The following is a 20,433-nucleotide window of genomic DNA, read 5'->3' as shown; positions in this document are numbered from 1 at the left end:
ATTCCATTAGATTGATTGAAATGGACAGCACCAAGAATGAAATATTGTCACAAGGAGATGACTTGAATGATTCCACTACGTTGATTGAAATTGAGAGCAGCAATAATGAAATATTGTCACAAGGAGGAGATGACTTGTATGATTCCATTAGATTGATTGAAATGGACAGCACCAATAATGAAATATTGTCACAAGGAGGAGATGACTTGAATGATTCCACTACATTGATTGAAATTAAGAGCACCAATAATGAAATATTGTCACGAGGAGATGACTTGAATGATTCCACTACATTGATTGAAATTGACAGCACCAATAATGAAATATTGTCAGAAGGAGGAGATGACTTGAATGATTTTTTTGATCAATCTCTTGATGGCGAATTTATCGAGTGTTTGGAGACCATAGAGTTACAAGAATCATTATTGGAGACTTTTCATGAGGACATTGCTGATGAGGACATGTTACTAGTTCTTTCAAATTTAGAAAATTCTGAAGAATAAATTTATATTTAGAAATCAAATTTTGTTTGAGACATTATTCATTTTTATTTTTAATTTATGAGGTTGTAGCGAAGTGATTGTAGTATAAAATGAGACTTATAGTATAGAGTGCAACATTTTTATGTTACATGGTAAGTTTACTCATATTTACTTCCCTTCTGCCACTATATTATCTCCAATGTGTATTTGACATCTCTTCTTCATCTCCGGCCTCCTTTCTCTCACTGTGTGTCTCCGATGCATCTTATCGCTGCTATTTTGTGTAATTACAGAAGAGAGTAAAATAAAATAGTTCGGAACGTGAAAAGGGGGCAAAGTAGAGTACTCCTCACCCCCTAGGCCTTTTTAGGCGGTCCCAAAAGGATCAGTTTCTGCTTTCCTGAGAGATTATGGTATGAGTTCCATATACCACAATAACTTGCATTACAACATGCAAGATATCTATCTCCTATTACCAACTTTTGGAGATATTCGCGCTAAGCGCGAATATCTCCAAAAAGTAACACCTGCCCTGAGCAGTTCTTAGCCATGTTATCCAATGGGAGGTGGATAACATGGCTAAGAGCATTAGCTCGGTAATGTATGAATATCGCTGAGTTTTTAGCGATATTCATGCATTGCGGCCGTTTATTATCGCATTTGTGATAAACCTTGATTATAGCAAGGTTTATCTTCGATAATTTCTGATGATGCTTAGCGGTAAAAAATTCGTTGGTAAGCATCGTTAGCGAAAAATATCGCTTAACTTTGGTAATATGCCCCAACGTCTGTTAACGTTCGATTCGAAGGAAATGAGGAAGTGTTGAAAAACATTGTCTGCGCCATCTTGCCTTTTTTGAAATGCCACACTTTTGTCGTGCACGGTAGCCATTTTAGATGTCTTGACCAGACCCACTCTCTGCACGCTGTCGATTCGTAGCATGGCTCCTCACCCTCGCAAGCATCTTCCCCAGGCACTGGTCACCCCCGCTCTCTGTCTTATGCATGGGCAATAAACCTCCCCCCATCTGCGCTGCTCTTCCCTGAGAATCACACTGTGCCCGCCCGACACCTCCCTTTCGCCCTATTCACTACCGCACCCTCTGACACTCCTCTTCCTCTGTGTCCGATTGTCCAGGCTATCAGCTAGCCCTGCAGATGTAGTTTATGGCCCCAGCTGTAAAGAATCACCCCTCTTCAAAGGAGTTATAGTAGATCAAGGCCCACACCCGATGAGATCCGTCACACCACACGTGTTCCTACTATCTGAAAACTATCCTGTATTGTGATTGGGGAGGGGACCGAGCCTGAAGCGGAAGATTCCAGGAATCACTCTTTGTACATCAAAGTTTTTACAATTATGTGTCACATTAAAAATATATAGCACTCCAACAAAGTAGTAGGAATATAAAACTTTAATAACATAAATATATACAACAAAACAAAAACAGTAAAAACATTTAAACAACGAAGAGACCGTGGCAATTTCTTTTGAATTATCCAATAGATTTATTGAAATTGACAGCACCAATAATGAAATATTCTTGTCAGTAGCGGTCTGTTGTGCGAATAGTTCCAAGGCAGCAGAACGCGCTGAAATCTAGATGGCACGAAAGTGATGTCTAGCAAGTTGCCGCCCAGCAAATAACGGCGTGGGGCGCCGCGGGGGTGAGTGAGTCCAGTAGGCACCACAGCTATTCTTACCGGCATTGCAGAATTACTGCTGGGGACAATGCCTGTGCTGTAGCAGGGTCACAGCAGAAACAAAAAGGATTCTGTTGAAGATGTTGTTGGTTTTCAATTTGAAAACAGTTCTGGTGTCAACTGCTATGTTATTGTAGTGGTTAATGTTTTGTTTTCTCTAGAAAATGTAAAAGAGGGGGAGGCAGTCCAAAGTTCCGTTAAAAGGGCAAAGGAAAGGATCGGTGGTTTGAACTATCAGTCAAAAAGGGGAGGGGGTGCAACAATTTTTCCTACCGGGTCACACTGTGCTTTCACCGGAAGTGAGGTCTGCAGGATTCTAGTAATTCAAAGTGAGGCTGGCGCCGACGTCCCGCGGATACAGTTTCGTCACTCCACGGGTGATCATGGCAGTCATTCCCCATCGGGGGTCGGAGACTCCCGCGGCTCCTCTAGAATCTTCAAGGTCGTGGAGGACTACGGTGGTGGAGTCAACCAGTGACCGGGCCATTTCTTTATGCTGGGCCCGCTCTTGCCAGGTCGACCGCCATTTTGAGAGTTCGGTAGCTACTGGCGATCGCGGGGTCAAATGAGCGGACGGGCTCCACCCTGCCGGGCGAGACGTTGCAGCATGGCCACAGTGGAAGAACCCTTTTCCGGGCCCCTGGAGCGCTGAGGGTGCAGCTGGGAAGCCTCCACCTGGGGAGGCGGGAGAGGCCTGTTCGCACCGTCTCTCCCTCCCAGTGCACCCCACGGCGTCTCGCTTGAGATTTGTTATGGCCGGACCAGGCGATGAGGACGAGGGGGGGGGGGTCGGAGGCATGTGCAAGACATCCCCCCCCCAGGGTTGTTGCAGCAATTATACAAGAAAGAAGAAGTGTCCCGTCCGTCTTCGGGCCGGGCTTCCGGTAGATGTCGGCCGGACGCCCCTGGCTCTGGCCCCATGAACGGGTTTCTTGGTTTATTGGCTGCAGCCGGATCCCGTCGGCCTCGGCCCCCCGACCGTTGGTGGCCGGACCGGAAGAGCATGTGGCGGGACTACCTGCAACTCTCAAGGGCCACCGCGGCCGGACTGGGAGAGAGAGGGGAGGGTCGAGGAGACATTCCCCCCCCCCTGCAACTGTTCAGCGTTGTAAAGGCAATCCCCTGGCCGGGTCCCGCTGGTCTCGGCCTCTCCTCCGGCTACACCCTACGTTAGGATCTCCTGGCCGAGGCGTGGCAGCAGGACCTGCCTTATATGGGCTGCTCCCGGCTGGGCGTAGCCGCAACCCTGCCGCACCTTGGAAGTTTCCAGAGTGGGGGCGGATGTTCTACTGACTTGCATTTTCCCTAGTCTATCGATTTTTTTGGCGTGGCAGGCGGTGGGACAGCGAGGGGTGATTTGGTTTCTCTTACTGTTTTTCTGGTCTCTCACCACTGGCATATTTCTAACGTTTTCTTGTTTCTAGGACATTAATAGGTTTTATCATTACGTTATGTTATCGTTTCTTTGTTCGTTGTTTAATAAAAGTTCATGTTCATCAGTGGCCTACTGATTTTCGATTTCCTATTATTTTCTTTCCAGGTTGTTTCATGCTAACGTTTCTGTTAACAGGATACAGTGATCACTTCGTTATTATTGCATATGTCCTTTTCACTAGGGGTGCTCTCTGGTCGGGCCAGATGACGTATGTCTAGTAAATGGTCCGGGTGAAACAGGTGCATCAATCAGTGGGGAGTAGATGGCATGACAGATTACAACGGGGGAGAAAGGTCCGCATTACGTACCCTTTCACTACTTGGAAAGATTTTCCTACGTTTATTTGCAAACAGGGAATACCTCCAAAAAGAACTAATTCCCAAACAGTCAATGTTCGGACAATCAATCAATCAATGAGGAATGAAATAGGTACGACGTGTTAAAGGCTTGCGTTACCTACCCTTCACTATCTGCAAAGGGAGAGAGAATATTCCTATTCTTCCTCGTTTGCAGGCAGAGAAGATCCTTAAGAGAACCAACTTCGAACAATTCAATGCTCGATTCAAACAATCAACAAGGGGTACTGTGAACACAAATGAACGCCGCTTATGTACATACGCATTGCTATTTTCAACAGGTTGTTCCTAATGTTTCTATTTTAGCGAGGTCAAAAAGAGATCCCATTAGTGGCCTACTGATTTTGCTCGATTCCTTTTGTTTTTTTACACGGTTTTTCGCTATCTGCAAAGACTAAACAGAGTATTTTGACTCTGTGCTTGTTTGTAAATAGAGAATGAACCAAAGAGAACAATCAATCAAATGGAGAGAGAAGCAGGCACGACGGATTACAAAGGGGGCAAAGGGCTGCGTTAACTACCCTTCACTATCTGCAAAGAGAGAGTACTCCTAATAGAAATGAGGGGTGGGGGGCAGCATTCAAAGCAGATCAGTGTGCATAAACACGAAAATGTTTTTACTTACCACGTACTTGACATTCGACAGCTTATGATATTTGCTATTAAAAAACCATTGAAATTCACTGAAAAAACCATAGGTTATAGACCATATATAGTTAGGAATTAGCATTTACAAAACCTTGAAAATTCACTGAAAAAACCATAGGTTATAGACCATATATAGTTAGGAATTAGCATTTAAAAAACCTTATTTTACTCACACAAAACCATTGAAATTCCATATATAGTTAGTTGCACTAACTATATATCGCGCACCCGCAATCCACTGCTGATGATGTCACATATTACATCATTCATGACATGGTCAGTGACATCACTGATGACATCACTGATGACATCTCAAATGACATCACTGATGACATCTCACTTGACATCAATGATCACATCACTGATGATATCATTCATGTGATAATACAATGCATCTCCTAACACTGTAATATAACCTCCGTTACACCCAGTGTTAAATAGAGAGTATCATTTTTGAAACCAATGACACACCAATACTAGTTACTACATACGCACTCACTGATTCCTATGTCTACACACACATTCACTCATACAATCATTCATACATACAATCACTCATCTTTACAACACTATCATATGCACTCATACACCTATACAGACACTCACACTCTGCCACTCATCCATGGAGTTACTCACACACCTAGTCAGTCCTGAAAAGAATCAATCACACTTCCATTTTCTCATCTATACAGTTAAACACAGAACACCTTACATTTTTGAAACATATACTAACACATAGTTACTCTCTTATAGAATCACTGATACAAGTACACATTGATCTGCACAGAGTCACACACCTCCCAGCCAGCCATACACACACTGTCTCCCATACAAATACTTGTGCAACCAATCAATAACCCATATAGCTACTTATATAGCTACTGATCAACACATGCAGCAGCTTGCACAACAACAGACATACTGATGGACACTTTCAGACAGTTTAGTCACTAACCCGTGCATTCAGTAAGACGCATTTAATCACTCACTCATACAGTCAATCACGCACCTACTAAAACCTTCATTCAGACACTTATACATCCACTCATTCTTCAATATGTAAAACATATTTAAACTTTACAGAAACACATAATCACTGGATGTTGTCATCAGTGATGTCATCAGTGATGTCACTGACCATGTCATGAATGATGTAATATGTGACATCATCAGCAGTGGATTGCGGGTGCGCGATATATAGTTAGTGCAACTAACTATATATGGAATTTCAATGGTTTTGTGTGAGTAAAATAAGGTTTTTTAAATGCTAATTCCTAACTATATATGGTCTATAACCTATGTTTTTTTCAGTGAATTTTCAAGGTTTTGTAAATGCTAATTCCTAACTATATATGGTCTATAACCTATGGTTTTTTCAGTGAATATATATATGTATGTATATTGTCAAGGTATATTTATGTGGAGTTATATATACTAAAACTTTACTTGCTCATAGAAAATGACCTACACAATATTCTTGTCCTCGATATTTTTGACATGATATTCGGTCCCACAATATTACTGTTTCCCATATTCTATCTGAATACCATTGAAATTAGACTATCCTAGTCTATTCTGGCAAAAACACTTTCAATTATAACAACCAGAAACTTCACACCCATATGCAGACGTAAATTAACAGAAAGGGGGTTGGGAGCACACTGCCTCACATCCCAGCTCAGTTTGCCCCTTTGCATCCTGGTAAATGCAATATAAAATTATTTCCTACTTGAAATATAGCTGTAGTTTTTCACCAAAGTTGGTGCAGACATTGCTGTATATCTCTAGACATGTGTTTCTGGGTTCAGTCGTTCATTAGTAGAGAGCAGCAGTTGTAGAAAGCAAATGAAAAGTCATCTGGGGTTGCTGGAAATGCTACTCAATTCCTCTCAGGTCACAGTACCACTCACAGGCACACACAAAGCTCGTCAGCTTGCTGGCTCAAGGGAGCATTTTGAACGGAAAGGGGGTTGGGAGCACACTGCCTCACATCCCTGCTCAGTTCGCCCCTTGGTATCCTGGTAAATGCAGTACAAAATTAGCGCTCACTTGAAATTTAGCTTGCAGGTCTAAGTACCACCATTATCGACATCCCAAAAATCTATGTAATTCCAAGCTTTTTTCTTGCTCTCTCAATCATTGTGTCCTAGACTATTTCTTTCTTGAATGAAAAGCCCGCACACATTTGTGGGATACCGTTTCAAACAGGAGAAGTGTGAAATTGCAGATAATAGGACATTTGCCATGAGCTATTTAATTTCCTCTCATTTGGCTTCCTGTTGGAAGTCAGTCCCCACAAAAACCTAATCTCACACAATTCCCTCAGAATTATCTGGTAATATGGGCAATCCAATATTTGGATTGGTTCAAATTACTTAGTATACCTAAACCCAGATTCTTTGGAACATTTTCAAAATACAATCTTTTTTATTCACCCCCAATTTCAATTCATTAGCGATTTTTTGAGAGATGTACAGGCTCTACACAGTGAAAAATAATTGTTAACCCCTGCTTGATTGTTGGCCCTTGGTACGGTGGGCTATTTCATATATTACAAACACTATACGTCTTAAACAAGAAGAATCTAATGGATGTAATGGCATATTATTTTGATGTATTAGTCTTCTGTGCAAATAATGACAGGTGAATACTGTGGTCCTAATATCTCTTTTTTCACAACTTTAGTCACTATTTTGTTATTTCAACAACATTTCTGTGGTAAGTCCTTGAGCAATCTACACAAGTGACCCCTTGTTGAATTAAAAGAATTGCCTACTTTTCAGCAATCCATAGCTTTATAAGATCTCCCATAGGTGTCACTCATCTTTTCCCCCCAAAAGACAAGTAGGTGTAAAACACACGAATAGCAAATGTCGGTTATCTTGTAATAAGAACAAATTTAAACTCATTTGCTCCCTTGTTGGGACTCAACCATAAAACACCTTCCTCACACTTTGCATTGTGAGAGGGAGGAGCTGTGTGCTTGTGCCCCAGCAAAGAGTCAGATGCTGTTTGGATGTCTTCCTAGTTATGTATTTATGCCCCTGCAATGATCCAAACACTGTTTGGATTTTTAATAGGTAAAATAAATCCAAACACAATCTGGGTGTGTGTCTGCCCCAGCAAGGAGGCATTTGTGGTCTGGATTTTTTATTTGTCTAAGGAAAAATCCAAAAAGCGCCTAACTTCTTTCTGGGGCACAACCACTCAATTCTGTGCCTCAGCGAGGAACCAGATGCTGTTTTGATTTTTTCTTCGTCTATAAAAAATCGAAACAGCATCTGACTTTGTGTTTTTGTGCTCTGCTCACCAACACGGAGCCTGATATTGGTTGCATTTTTTCAAAGGTTTCAGAGCAGAAGAGAACCAAGAGATGCCTTAACAAACAGTGTTGGTGTGGCTATAGAAGAAAACAGACCAACGTTTATTGATGCCACAAAATCTGCGAACAGTGGAGAATGCACACACAGGAATGTCCTGATAGATAAGACTGCTTTGTGATAGCACAGGAGAGGGGAGGCGTCTACTAATTCGCTTAACATAGCAATAAGATAAAAAAGAATTTACAAAAACAATAGCTTCCACCTTGTCCCACCCTCTCCCCAAAACCCAGGCAATGGCAGAACCATTATTCCAGGATTTTGCAGAAGTTGGATAAGCATGTAGACATCTATTTTTTACATCTGTTCATTTGCACGGGTTCTTCTCTTCCCCTGCGTACACCATCATGTATTGAAAGTAATTGACATGTGTGCCTTGTGCCCATAGTCCCATGGCTGCCCACAGTATGTCAGGGATTACCACTATTGTGCCACAGTGAGCCTGTAGCACGGACTTGCCACCTTTGTACTAGGACCAGCATATTGCCAGGAATTACCATCATTGTGCCTAGCCTAGCAGGATGACCTTGTTTACTATTGTTGTGCCATGACAGGTGTACATCCAGAAATCTCAACCACTGTGCCTGAGCCAACATGGTGCTCTGGATTACCACCATTGTGCCAGGGCCAGCATTATTCCTGGAATTACCACCATTCTGCCGATGTCAGCATTTTGCCAGGGATTACTACCATTGTGCCATGGCCAGAAAGATGCTAGGAATTATCACTATTGTACTACAGCCAGCATTTTACAAGGAATTACTTCTATTGTGCCAGGGCCAGAATGTTGCCAGGTATTAACACCATTGTGCCACAGCCAGCATTTTACAAGGTATTACTACCATTGTGCCAGGGCCATAATGTTGCCCGGTATTAACACCATTGTGCCACAGCCAGCATTTTACAAGGTATTACTACCATTGTGCCAGGGCCATCATATTGCCAGGGAGTACCCCAGTTGTATCAGGGTCAGCAAGGTGCCAGGATTACCACTGTAGTTCCACGGCCAGAATGCGACGAGGGGTTAGCACCTTCGAGCTAGGCCCTCCTTTTTATGAGAATGACCACTATTGTGCCAGGACCAGCATGTTTCCAGGGGTTCCCACCATTGTGCCAGTTCTAGCATTTGATGTGCCAGGTGGGCAAAACACTCGCACCCCACCCACAGACGCTCATACACAGACACACACACACGCTTGCACACAGACAGGCAATGCTTACACACACAGACATGCAAGCATATACTTGCGCACAAGCAGACTTGCAAACACATGCAAACACACGCACAGACACACATATGCACTTATGTACACACACTGTGCAGAATTGTTTTTTATTTACCTTTTTGAATGACTACTGCTGCTCCTGTGGTTGGCCTGTCTCTTCTGACCCGGGCTCATGCATCTCCCAATAGAGTCATGCTTACACCATGAGAGGGAAATTAACAGACAGCCATCGAGAGGGGTAACAAGGGACTGGGCAAGAGAAGGGGGTAGGTAATGGGCAGTCACGAAGGATGGAGGGAGAGAGGTGGAGAGGGGAACTGGTTGAAGAGCCTTACTTGGGGGTAGTCAGTGTCAGTAGACTTCAGCTGTTTAGAGGAGGTGGGAGAGCAGGAACAAAGAATGTACTGGCAAAGGGTTTCATTTCCCTCTGCAAATGAATCTCCATGTGCAGACATAGGCAGTGCATGCATTTCTGCACAGGGATGTATGACGTTACATTGCATACTTTTACAACACATACCTTTACAACACATTTTTTACAATGCAACATCCATTACAACGCATTCCATTACAATGCATGCCATTACAACGATTTTTAAAAAACTACCTTTACAACGCATTCCATTACAATTCATACTACCTTTACAACGTATACCATTACAACGCATAACATTACATTGCAATTATGGTAAGTATTGGATAGTGTAGAGGTAAAAATTACTATTCTAACTCCAGGGGGGTGCAACAGCAGGGTAAGTGTTGGATAGTGTAAGGGTACTATGCGTCGTAATGTTATGCGTTGTAATGGTATGCGTTGTAATGACATGCGTTGTAGTGGTATGCGTTGTAGTGTCATGCGTTGTAATGGTTGCGTTGTAATGGCATGCGATGTAACAGATGTTGCGTTGTAAAAGTTTTGTTGTAATGGTAGTGCGTTGTAAAAGTTGCGCAGTAAAGGTTGTTTCCCGCTGCACAGGGACTCTGTGAGTGGTAGGATTCCCTTTCCAGCTTGCCTAACAACAGGTTCTACCGTATATTTAGTGATATGTTTAATACCTTTTTCTCTGATCATTCACCATAGCTTCCTCCTCAATTTGCTGATGCATGGTGAGGCGCTTAACTGATTTTTCCACACTTCAGGTAATTTTGAAAAAACAGCTGCATCATTTCCAAAGCCATCATGACCAGCACCCTTGCTTTTCTTGCAGACGTGTTAGCCACCTCTGGGGGTTCTCGGCATTCTCGCAGCCAGGACACCATTAGACTGCATACTAAGAAGAAGAAACAAGACGACAGAGATATCCATCTGTGCACCCAGTACCTGGAACAACATGCCTGTATCCATCAGGACTGCCCCAAGGGTGCTTTAAGTTAGGAGCGAGTTGAATACGCATCTCTTGAAAGACCAAACGTATCTCACTGCATCACCAGTCCAGAAATCAAACACACACAAAAAAAATCTGTTTATTAGGCATTATACAGAGAGATGCCCAGAACAAGGGCAGTACAAGGTAGCACATCTCTTCCATATACAAACATGCTTTTTTAATCTGTAGATAAGCCATACGAACAGGATAGTAAACAATATAAATAAACACAACATGGTACAGTCTATTGGTCAAATCAGCCACTTTTAAATGACTCATTGACGTGATGCTTGGCTTTGACCCTATACAACGCTGCGCTGCCTTTTGGCTATGTACGTGCAATAGAAATACCATATTCATACATACAACAGTCTTTGATGTAAAGGGATAACAGAGTTGTTCCACAGCACTCTGTGATGGACCCTGAACATGAATGACCTTTATGCCATTGTCGAAAGGTACAAGCGCTCCGAGATCAGACATTTTTGTCAGTGTGTTGAGCAGGCGCAGGCGGCACAGGTAACAGCAGTGGGGCGGTGGGGTGGGGTGGGGGTAGAGAAAGTAAAATAAAAAAATAATAAAACCACTTACCTTGCGCTTTCCGCATCGTCGTTTATTGAAGAATGAGCAGGAATTTGGGGGAGGACTGGAGGGTGAAAGTCAGGGATATGTTATAGAGCAGATGATGTTTTTAGGACAGATCCTGCAAGTAGAGGAACTATCAAGGTGAGTTGGAGATAGGATGACAGGCCAAGTACTTTCTCCACACTCAATGCAACTTCTGAGCGCCCAGCACCAGGAAGCGAAGCAACTAGCGTAAGAATCGGTACCGAAAGCCACATTTCGCACTTTGTTTCTGCTGAAACTCTTTTCAGGGCACTGCCCTGTTCCAAGGCAATGCCAATTAATAAACAAAGGCGTTTCGGGTAGTCTTTGATCCAATACTGGACAGAATACAATGATTTTGTTTTCTTTTATTGCCATTCGTATGTATTTCCTTGAGTTTTATGGATTTATGAAATACAATAAGCCTATTGATTCATTTGCATAGAATTAGAAGGTCAAATGAATGCTTGCTAATACCTGCAATCATTTAATTAAGTTTCAGACCCATGAGGGTTGTACTATAGACCTGTTTTGAGAGTTAGGAGATGAAAAGACCAACAACAACAAATATTAAATTGACAGCAAGTTTTAAAAAAAAGTGGGAAGACCTATCCATTGCCTACGTCCAAACCTCTTTAGGATAAACTACATTGCCCATCGGTCCGGCAAAGAATTAAGTTTAAAACATGCTGCCTAATCCACAAGAGTCTAAACGGATTAGGCCCTGCATATCTAAAAAACAAATTCATACCTTACTCCCCTGCACGCTCCCTCAGATCCAGCAACCAGTCTTTACTATGTGTACCCCGTGCAAAGAGGGCCAGACATGGAGGTAAAGCCCTATCTGTTGCTGGGCCCTCATTATGGAATAGGCTCCCATTAGCTCTCAGACAATGTCAAGAACATCTGGTGTTTAGGAAGCGGCTTAAAACTTTTCTGTTTCAATATTAATTCTTTCTGGTTCCCCCCTGACTGTGCTTGTGGTGTTCTTAGGGCGCAGAGATACTCCTCCGGGAGTCGATTCAAGCACGATATAAACCCGCAAATAAATAAATAAAATAAATAAATAAATAACCAGCAGTAGAAATTAATATTGCCCAAAATTATTTGAATAACCTTTTTGCAACCGCTTTTCAACAGTCTTCACCCAAAACATAAGATATAATAAATAAGCACTACGCATACGCAGATATTCGCGTATTCTATCCTACTCCCGTTTGGCATCTTTTAACATGGGGATTCGTTTCCCTATCACTTTCTTTTACTTTGAGGAAAAAGTATCAATCTCTGAACACCTTGTGCTTTATCAGTGTCAATTTTGAAGTAAAATGTTACTTTGAACTAACATTGTCTATATGTTAGATACGCGTATAATGTTAGAAAATATGAATTTTTGATGTAAGACCTACGTCTGGCATGAAGACCTGAAGTTGTCAAACCGCTCTAGCGTATCAAAGATATATTAAACATTTCCCTCCATGTCACTTTCATGGAAAGAAGGGTGACTGGGTTGTTTCATGAACTCGCAAATTGTTTCTTTTGCTTTAGTTCCTCAGCTCTTTCCTCATCTGTGTATTTATGATGGCCGTGGAAATCAAGTTGACAGAATTCTTTGCATTTAAGTCTTACTGTTTTCAGCTGTTTTAGTCATTGTTTTATCTTCCTACTGAGGATCATGTACTCATTTAGATGTTTTATCATTTAACATAGAAAGTTTATTTATGAAATGTAATGTCCAATACTACATCATCTACCTCATCCTGCCCAGGGAGGCTCAGCATTCAACACACCATACATGGGTTCAGCCATTCCTTCATTCATCCATTCCTTCACCAATTTGAAGAGTGGTTTAAATGAAGCCTCCTTCTTGTCTCCCCCTCCTCCTCCTCAGCTCTCCCGTCCCGTCTCCCCAAGAGGGAGTCCAGTGTCTCCTCAATGTTGAAGGATGCCATCGCCGGAGCCACAGCCTCCCTGATTGCTCCAGTGACGTCTGAATCCTCTGATGCCACCGGTATGTCCTCCCAAGGATTGAAGACCAACCAATATGCATGTGTTATATCCAGGACCTTCAACCTCAACCTTCCATCCTCAGTCCTAATGTCCAAGATATTGACGTTTGAAAACCGGAGCTTAGGTTGAGGTTAAAGGTTATAGGTCATGCTTGATTTTGCATTAATAATCCAACATTTCTTTACTTTTGATGCATGCACTAAAACCTAGAATGGGTGTTCGAATGATTTCTATGTACATTTTAGAGACATAGAAGGACTTTTGGTGTGATCTTAAAATGACTTTAGTGCTACACATACTTCTAAGAGTGGGGGTACAGGTTGATTTTTTTCTTATCCAAGATAGGTTGTATATACACAAGTACTCAAGCCTCCTTGTGGGTGATCTTCAAATATCACATATCCCAGAACAGAAAAGTTATGAAAAAGGTTAGTACTCACCATAGAACGACATGCAGTGCTGCATAAAACTCAACCCAGACTAATTTGGGAGGAATTAGTGTGGACCAACAATGAAGAAAAACAGTGGGATATTACCTCTGTGCTAAATCCTGGTAGTGATACAAGCACTGAACCTCACAACATGAATCAATATTAATTACTGTTACAAGACAAATGGAAAAATTACCTAATAGACAATTGAAATACCCTGGTAAAATATGGAGGAGACAAATCAAGTTAAAACCACGCAACGAAAATACAAATTTGATGTTGTGTTACGTTATTTTAAGTTAAACTTTATGTGCATTATTTTGTATATTCTGTTATATGTTATGTTAGTTTGGTAAAGACATTAATATAGTAACCCAGGGGTCATTTAGATTGTGACAGGTTGTACTACATCTCGCTTTGGCAGCATTGGCGTCTATTTTGTTGCCCTCCTGGACTACAGCCCGCCAAATTTAGAGATCTCCTCTTGCCTGGGTAGCCATGGCAGCTACTCTGGAGGCACTGTAAGTTTGCTGAGTGCGTCATGTTCTATGCGGCCTTTCAGCAATTTTTTGTTTTTCTGAACTCCAGCCCCCGAAGTGGCAGTTTGTGTTTGAAACACAACAAAAACAAATGGCCCTGACATTCTGGGAGTTTTCTCCCAGAACCCACTGGCTTTTCCTGGCGGTCCTGAACAGGAAAACCTGTATAAAAATAGGGGTTGTGTTAAAAAAAAAACAGGGACTGGCATACTGCTCCTTCAATTTATATTAGGTCTCCCTGCCCAGTATGTATCAAAAAGTCCATCAATATCCACTCAAGCCAGGGGAACAGTCAAGACTGTTTATCACCTATCTCTTTTTATTTCGTTTGAAAACAAAAGAACCTTTAGCCAACATGTATTTTGCGATATGTTATTGTTTCCTTAGGGTCAAATTTTCAAATCATGATAACTCTGCATTTTTTTGTTTTGGTATGATAAAAAATAGATACCCCTCAATTAAAGTGTTTTAAATGCTACATTTGATCCCCAAAGGGTAATTGGGCAGAGTACCTTCAGCCTCCAAGGGTTTTGAATATACAAATGACCATGGAAGTTGAAGAGATATGAGATAAACTCCCTTGATTGTGCCTCTCGTTTGATTGGTTATTGTAGGTAACAGAGTTCATCAGAACTTTCACCCTAGTTAGGGTGTATAGTCTGAGCTACTTAGGCTGACGGCTGATGTCTGATGTCTGTGGGACCATCAGTCTAAGGTTGTCTAAGGAGTCAACTGGGACTTCGCTGGTGGAAACATGATGACTCAAAATTTGTCGGGTGAACTATTAGTTTGGCAGACAGGGCACTCCCCCACATTTGTGGCAGAGTTTCATGTTCACCACACACTAATTGACCCACTCATTTTTTTGTGTGTCAATGCTTTAGCTTTATGTCAAGTTGTGCAGGTGTTGGGAAACGGGCGTGTGGTTCTTAAATAGCTTTCAGAAGGCTAAGAGAGCAGACTGTTCCTATATCTGGGGCTGGATTCTGGGAAAGTGTGGCACATGTTTAGTACTTGGAGAGGCACAGGCCTTGAAGGCTAAACACAAAAGACTTACCAATGGTAAAAATACAAAAACCTTATAGCAGGGGAAAAGGGTGTCAGATCCAGAAAATGGTTGAAATAAGAGGTAGACTAAGACATGGAGAAATGGGGCTTGCAGAATAGCAGCAACACTTGAAAACTAGGGAGATGCTGTAGGAGCCTCCCTCTTCATGCTCCTTAAGGTTTTCTACCGTAGGTAGGAAAGAAGAGGGATAAGAAGAGGAATATGAGGTTGTATGACAGAACCCTGCAGGCATTTATCCCACACACATTTACAACACAGTCAGACTTCGTTGTAATGGCTGGTCGTTGTAAAGACTGCGGGGTAAAGGATGTTACCTGGAATGGGATTAACAAAGGAACCCCCGCTTCTGTACTCACTGAGAACTTGACTCTAACCCCGGCTAAGAGACCACTGCACCAGGTCAGCAGCATTAGGTCAGCACCACACAGGAAGGTATCTGAATGTGCGGCAGAGGTGACATAAGTTATCCAAGATGTGTAACATCATGTCTCCTGCTGGATTGTAGTTTCGTACTAGTCATTTACCATAGGTAATAGGTAAAGAAACAAACAAAGCAGTACACAATGAGACTCTTTTAAGTCTATCCATAAGCATTAAATCTTGGCAATAATTTTATGACTGGGGAGTAACCCATATCCAAAACTAAACAAGCAAGTAACTGTGTCATTGATGCAGCAAAACATGAGTGATCGCAGGAGAGACCGATGTCTCTAAAATAGACGTCATGGTATAGATTATAGTTTGGAAATTTGGGTTCAGCATGTGTGAAGGAATGCTACCCTAACCTACAAACAAGACTCAAACCCTTGGACAATACATGTATACCATGGTCTGAAGAACTATAAGAATGAGAGCAGTAGTCACAAAAACCAGGTGATGTCAATATTATTCATTGATACTCAATACAAAGAGAGAATAATAGCATCTAAGTAGCTACTGTTCCCTGTTTGGTATTAGGCCCTGCAGGAGGTTAGCTTCCAGCAGTGAAAGGGAAATATGGGTAAATAAACAACACAACGGGTGACAAAGAAAACTGCTTTGTTATGTAGAGCTTGGGTATGCACACAATGACCACTTGTAACATGGCAATACAAGGGGTGTGCCTTGGAAATGTTCACTTATCTTCCCAAGTATGATGTATTGGCTTCTGGTGAATTCTGTTCCTTGGTGGACTAAGAGGTTTCAAGCATCAATAGACATTCCATCATGGTCAGTCTAGAGAAAAACTCAATTCTTCCATCAGAGCTCTAGAAGAAGCCCTTGAAAAATTTCAGTAGCCATTAAAATAACTTACTCAGCGTTTATCTAAAGAGGCGGACTATTCCATGGGAATCCTCTCGTTCCCAAGAGAATTGAGCTTAGCTCAAGATTGACCACAAAATGTGGAAAAAACAATCAGGCTATCATCGGTTGCTTGGTTCAGGAAAATGGTTAGGAAATAACGGGAAGGACAATCCTGCGGTAGCAGCATTCAGTCTTTTTCAACTGAAACATCTTGTCTTATTTGGAACAAAGACATATGGGTAGGGAAAAGAGGAGTCTGATTTTTTTACTGCATTTATATAAATGGGGTTTAATATTCTTCGATATATTCCATTTCACACAAATTAAGGAAAAAAGAGAGACCATGCATTTGAATACAAAAATAGTTACATTTTATCTACCACATGCTCCTCTTTGAACTCGCTTGTATACAGACATGTATACCCCAGGGCTGGATATTAGGAAGACAGCTTATCTCAAACACAGACTTTTAGCACATTACATAACATTGCTAAAAGTAATGCTCATAGGGTTACATCTTGAGCTGCCCTTTGAACAGTCCAGTGAATGAGTATACAAGATCCCCACCTATTAATAGGATGGAGGGAGATGAGGTATTTACCATACTTGACAAATGCAGATACTGAAAGTTGAGGTATTTATCAGATGTCATAATGTGGAATATCATGCAGAATTTAGTGCCAAGTACCTCAAATTCTGCATGTGCTAATTTTTACAACTCATTTTTGCGGCTGTGGTAATTACAGCAATTCTCATCATTTTGATATGTCTAGTGTCCTACATCGATTCAGGGGGCCATGGTGCAAGCAGGAGCTATGAGGCCTCACCCGTGGGACCTGGCATCATGTGCCTCTCATGTTCCAGGTCCATCACACAATGGCTCTTCAAAACTGGGTCAAAGACAACCTCTTAAGTGCTTGACTCTCAGTGGTAGTGATGACAAGCAGTCACAGAATGTTTAGAGAGGTAGTGTGGGGTGCAGAAGTTCAGAATTCAACAGTCTTCCAACAGTACAAAAAACGAGTTGTCCAACCCACTGCTTTATTACAGTAAAGAAAAGTACTTTAATACACATGCATAACTTAATACTTCACAGAACAGGCTGCAGGTACGCTACTTTACCAGCACTTTGGCTACTGTGTCTTGGGTCCGATTCCCCTCTTTTCCACTACAGAGTGTCCCTTCTTTGTATAGGTCTCTACCATTCTGGGTTTGAGCTTTCTATTCTAGGTATTAAGGCTTAGATGCAGATTACCCCTCTGAATAAGTTGTGTGCTCACTTATTTCTAACAATCTTCATGTTACAGGTGTCACCAGAGTGGACTTGTTTCAGTCCTGCTTGGGTGGCTGGCAGGGACCTAGAGCATGTGTCTTTCTTGCTCCCTCTTCGGGGAGGAGATGCACTGGCTGGGGGTTCTTCTTGTGTTTGGACATAGGCCACAGCAGGTAACACTGGAGGCGGCTGCCCAGAATCCTTCCAGGCATGGAGTAGGCGCCTGCCTGATGATGAACCTGCTTCTATGCTCGGTGAGATACATGGTTTGGAGTGTGGGGTTCAGAGATCACAGTGGCTTGGTTGACCTCAGGAGCAGTCTCTGATGCGGCACAAGCTGCCTCTGGCATTGTTTCGTAATGCAGAGGGACAATCTGCTCAGATAAAGTTGTTCGATGTAGTGACACAGTCCGCTCGACACAGTTCTTTGATGCAGTGACCAATCCACTCAGGCTCAACTGTTTGATGCACCAGTACTGGCCATTCAAGCACAAATTATTGTTTTGGTCCCCACATGGAACTGTTTGTACGCAAGACCATGCCTTCACTCCTGAGATCATGCATTTTGTTCTCCTCAGTCTTCCGGTTCTAGCAGCCAAAGACTGGTGTCAGCATCCATGTTACTACATTCACAACATGACTGACAATCCCCAATAGCCTTCAGCTGTGGATTTCGAGTCAAACACGAATTAGTAGCCCTTCCGTTACATTCTGTTCAGTATGCTCCATCTTTGCGAAGTTGCAGCTCTTCCATTGAAGTAAAGCTTGATGATAGTTAATTCCTTTCAGTGTTTCATTTTCTTAGACCCAGACACATGTATTTCACTCTTCATGAGCTCTGCGATAGAGCACAGTAGGTGCGGAGTGCCAACCATGTTTGCAGCATCATTTTTAAAATGTAGTGTCTTCTTAACTATTCATCAAACAGTGTTTTACTGCAAAGTTCATCTCCCTCTGTTGCCTAGCCATTGGCATCAGGAACCCTTTTATTCAAAACAGCCTCCTTGCTGCTCCACTCAAAACTGGACCGGCACTCATGAATAGCACTAGTGAAACACGACTTAGTAGCCCTTCCAGTGTATTCCCGTCAGCACGGTCCATCTGTGCAAAGTTGAAGTTCTTCCAGTGAAGCTATTCATTTCCTCAAATATTTATTTTTCTTAGTCCCAGAGTGTTTCACTCATCAGCTCTGTGGTGAAGTACATGGGTGGGTGGGAGGGGGGCAAGCTGCTTCTGGCTCACCATGGAAACCACACCTACTGCAGGGTTGGCAGGCTCGTTCCCTCTCTTAGCAGTCGGGCTGTGCCAGAGGAACCGCTTACTACATCCAGGCAAGATGTCAGGTGATGTCCCCCCACTTCTGGGAAGCTGACAGTCAGGAAAACACAAGCTCTGATTGCACAGAATGTCTTTGAGTGCTTTGAAGACGGCTCCTTGCTTGGCCAAAGAGAGCATGGACTTGGAGCAGCAAGTGGATCAGTTGCTCAAACATTTATAGAGTCAAAGCAAACAGAAAAAGTGGATTCTCTGTCTGCACTTTTGAAACCAATTCAGGGAGTTTCTTCTTTCAAGTGTTCTTCCAGACACAGCCTCTGTGTAGATTGATGCTTCTCATAGCAGCGTAGTCTCAAGCCTAGAGCACGCACCAAAATGATGCAAAGAGATGTGAGCTTTCTGCATCTGGCTTTCAACAGCCACATTGAGCTGTGGTCATTGATGTGCCGAAAAGCTAGTCTCATATAGAGAGATCCCTTCCATTTTAACAACAGGATTATGCAGTCACATCCATCACCTCCACCATTTACCAAATGGCAATGACAGAGGAAGACTAACCAATAGATCCTCTCAGCAAAGGCCTAATTGGCTTGGGCTCCTGGATGACAAACAACTGCCTTAAATTGAATGGCAGTAAAACAGAGATTTTGGTGATGGTTAAATCCCCCTCCATTTGGTCATTGGCATGGTGGTTGGAGATATTGGGCCCGACCCCATCTCCAAGTAAACAGGTCAAAAACCTAGGAATATGGTTAGACTCCAATCTATCGCTTGAGGCAAAGACCCGTAAGGTGACAGGGAAGCGCTTCGGAATTCTGAGAATGTCACGGAAAACTCTGGACATTCTTCCTACCCTGGCTAGGAAAACCTTGGCCCACGCTTTGGTGACATCTCAACTGGACTATGGAAATGCTCTTTACTTAGGAGTAACAAAAAATTGTCTTCATAGGCTACATTGCATCCAGAACGGCATTCCGCCTAGTTCTGAAGCTGCCCAGGAGGGCTTCTATGGGAAAGGATCTCGACGACCTGGACTGGCTGCCAGTTGCGAAAAGAGTCCTTTTTAAAGCTTTATGTATTAGCCACTGTAGCTTACGGGGCAAAGGCCCGAGCTATCTGCATGGCTTACTCACTCCATATAATCCCACACGCCATCTCAGCTCAACCGGGACCAATCTGGTCAAAGTTACTAAAGTAAAAAAAGCTAGAATTGGGGCACAATCTTTCAGCAATTTGGCAGCCACAAATTGGAATGCTCTTCCTCTTTCTCTCTGCTCGGAATCTTCGGAGGATATCTACCGGAAAAAAAACGGAAAACATGGCTGTTCCAGGTTTAGGTCCTTCCCTG

The 20,433-nt window shown here is 42.5% G+C and overlaps 1 protein-coding gene across 1 annotated transcript in view; it reads left to right on the top strand.

The window, feature by feature from the left end:
• KCNK10 (potassium two pore domain channel subfamily K member 10) overlaps positions 1–20,433 on the top strand; it is a 434,219-nt gene that overhangs the window by 43,012 nt on the left and 370,774 nt on the right. The window contains exon 2 of the mRNA XM_078660013.1: positions 13,096–13,215. Within this exon, the coding sequence (XP_078516139.1) occupies positions 13,096–13,215 (120 nt within the window). The remainder of the gene's footprint in view (positions 1–13,095; positions 13,216–20,433) is intronic.

This window comes from Lissotriton helveticus, chromosome 9, assembly GCF_964261635.1.
Source record: "Lissotriton helveticus chromosome 9, aLisHel1.1, whole genome shotgun sequence".
NCBI lineage: Eukaryota > Metazoa > Chordata > Amphibia > Caudata > Salamandridae > Lissotriton > Lissotriton helveticus.
Note: the sequence above shows the minus strand (reverse complement) of the source record. Positions and strands in the feature narration are given on the sequence as shown.